We start from the raw sequence: 1,802 nt of genomic DNA, 5'->3' as shown, positions 1-1,802 counted from the left end.
ATTGATCATGTCTGTTGTCGTTGCTATGGCACCACTAAAGGTTCTGTCAACAGTCTTGTCTCCGTGTGATAAAGTCTTATCACAATATGTTTTTTAATATCGATATCGATATGAATTAAAAACTTTTGAGTCGGCCCACTTCTCCTATAGCTGCCGACAGCCTGCCGACATTCACAGTTAGAGAAAGGCTGAAAATAAGCTCATGTGCTTGTGGCCCCGGGCCCCCAAAACATTACATCTGCCCCTGGTAATAATAATGAGAGCTCAGCGCGAGTGGCCGGATGAGACACGGAGCGATGCGTCCTGCTGTTTCTAAATAATTCATCCAAAGTCTGATTAAAGCTGAAACTAACACAAAGTCGTCTGTAGAGTCTAAAGAAGTCACTTTCACCTCCTGAATATTTGGCTGTTTGTTTATTCAGAGAAGCTCCGCTCTGATTGGCTGTCTGTCTCACTGCGCTGCTGTCGGACCACCAGCTGATTAATCCGCGATGATGAAATGCTGTGGCTGTCAAACACTCAGGTGTTCTACAGTCAAAGTCCTTCACTGTATTTGGTTCTCCGTGGCTCTATTCTTATTATCATTGGCTGTTCGTGTCGTTTGTCAAAACATGGTTGGAATGTGTTCTATCGACATTCTATCGACTACGTCTCATATTTCAGTCGAGGAAAAGTTATATTGCGATTGATATCATTATTGTTTTATCGCCCAGCCCTATCTCTGTGTATTAATATTGTCCATGGATGCGGCCTGCGGGGCCCCTGGTAGCGTCTCCCCGCTTCAGCTCATCCACAGTAACGTTGCTGTCCTTGTGTCCTCAGGCGTCCGTCCTGGAGAACCTCCGCCTGGCGGTGCGCTCTCAGCTCGGCTTCACCTCCCTCAGACTGCCGTCCTCTGGTCGTCATAGCAACCTGTGGCGCCGTCTCTTTACCTTCTCACGGTCGCGGCGGTCGGGCTCGTTGGCTCTAGTCTCTGCAGACCTGGAGGACAGCGCCGGCACTGGGAGCACTGGGAGCTCTGGTTCAGACCTGCTGTCTCCGGACTCGGACGACACAGACACTGAGGGCGAGCGGGGGAGGGAGCGAGGCCTGGGCGCCGTGGGCGGGCCCGTCGCCCCCCTTCCCCAGAAGACCCCACCCTCCACTGCAGTGGAGGCCGTGGTGTCCGTGACGACATCCTCAACTTCGGTGACCCTGCCACCAGGCCATGACGGCGATAGTCCCAGAGAAGCCCCGCCCCCTTCCGGCCCTGTCGCCGTGGTAACCTCCAGCCCGGATCCCAATTGCCAAAGCGACACCTCAGAGCTTCAGGCTCCACCCACCTCTGCCCTGCAGCGGTTGGCCCAGAACCTGCACCGCCTCGCCAGGAACCTGACCAGAACCGGCCAGAACCAGCAGAACAACGCATGGACCAATCACAGTCCTCTGCACCAGCTGGAGACAGGAAGGGGCGGGGCCGAGGAGCAGCGAGGAAACAGAGAAGAAGAAGAAGATGTGGAGCTCCTGATCCCCGTCTCCGATTCTGACTCCGCCTCCTCTCTGATCAGTGACATCCGACAGCCGCTGCTGGAGCCGCACCTCTCCGCGGGCCACGCCCCCCACCATCACCGTGGAAACGTTGGGCGAGGAGGACGGGACGGCCCCTGTGAACACTGCGGGATGGTGCACACGGCACAGATCCCCGACGCTTGTCTGGAGGCTGGCGGCGGCAAGACGGAGAGCAGCGACGACGAGCTGCTGCTGCTCTGCTAACTGACAGGCTATCTGACAGCTAACAGGCTAACTGACAGCTAACAGGCTAA

At 55.7% G+C, this 1,802-nt stretch overlaps 1 protein-coding gene across 1 annotated transcript; it reads left to right on the top strand.

Annotated features, from left to right (window-relative positions):
• The first annotated feature begins 578 nt into the window (after positions 1 to 578).
• Positions 579 to 1,795, top strand: LOC121966393 (low-density lipoprotein receptor-related protein 12-like). The gene has a single exon (XM_042516494.1). It carries the CDS (start codon positions 745 to 747, stop codon positions 1,750 to 1,752), a length of 1,008 nt encoding a protein of 335 aa, XP_042372428.1. The 5' UTR covers positions 579 to 744; the 3' UTR covers positions 1,753 to 1,795.
• Positions 1,796 to 1,802: the final 7 nt, after the last annotated feature.

The sequence above is a fragment of the Plectropomus leopardus genome, unplaced genomic scaffold (assembly GCF_008729295.1).
Source record: "Plectropomus leopardus isolate mb unplaced genomic scaffold, YSFRI_Pleo_2.0 unplaced_scaffold24323, whole genome shotgun sequence".
Taxonomy (NCBI): domain Eukaryota; kingdom Metazoa; phylum Chordata; class Actinopteri; order Perciformes; family Serranidae; genus Plectropomus; species Plectropomus leopardus.
This window is presented reverse-complemented; position numbering and strand designations above follow the sequence as displayed.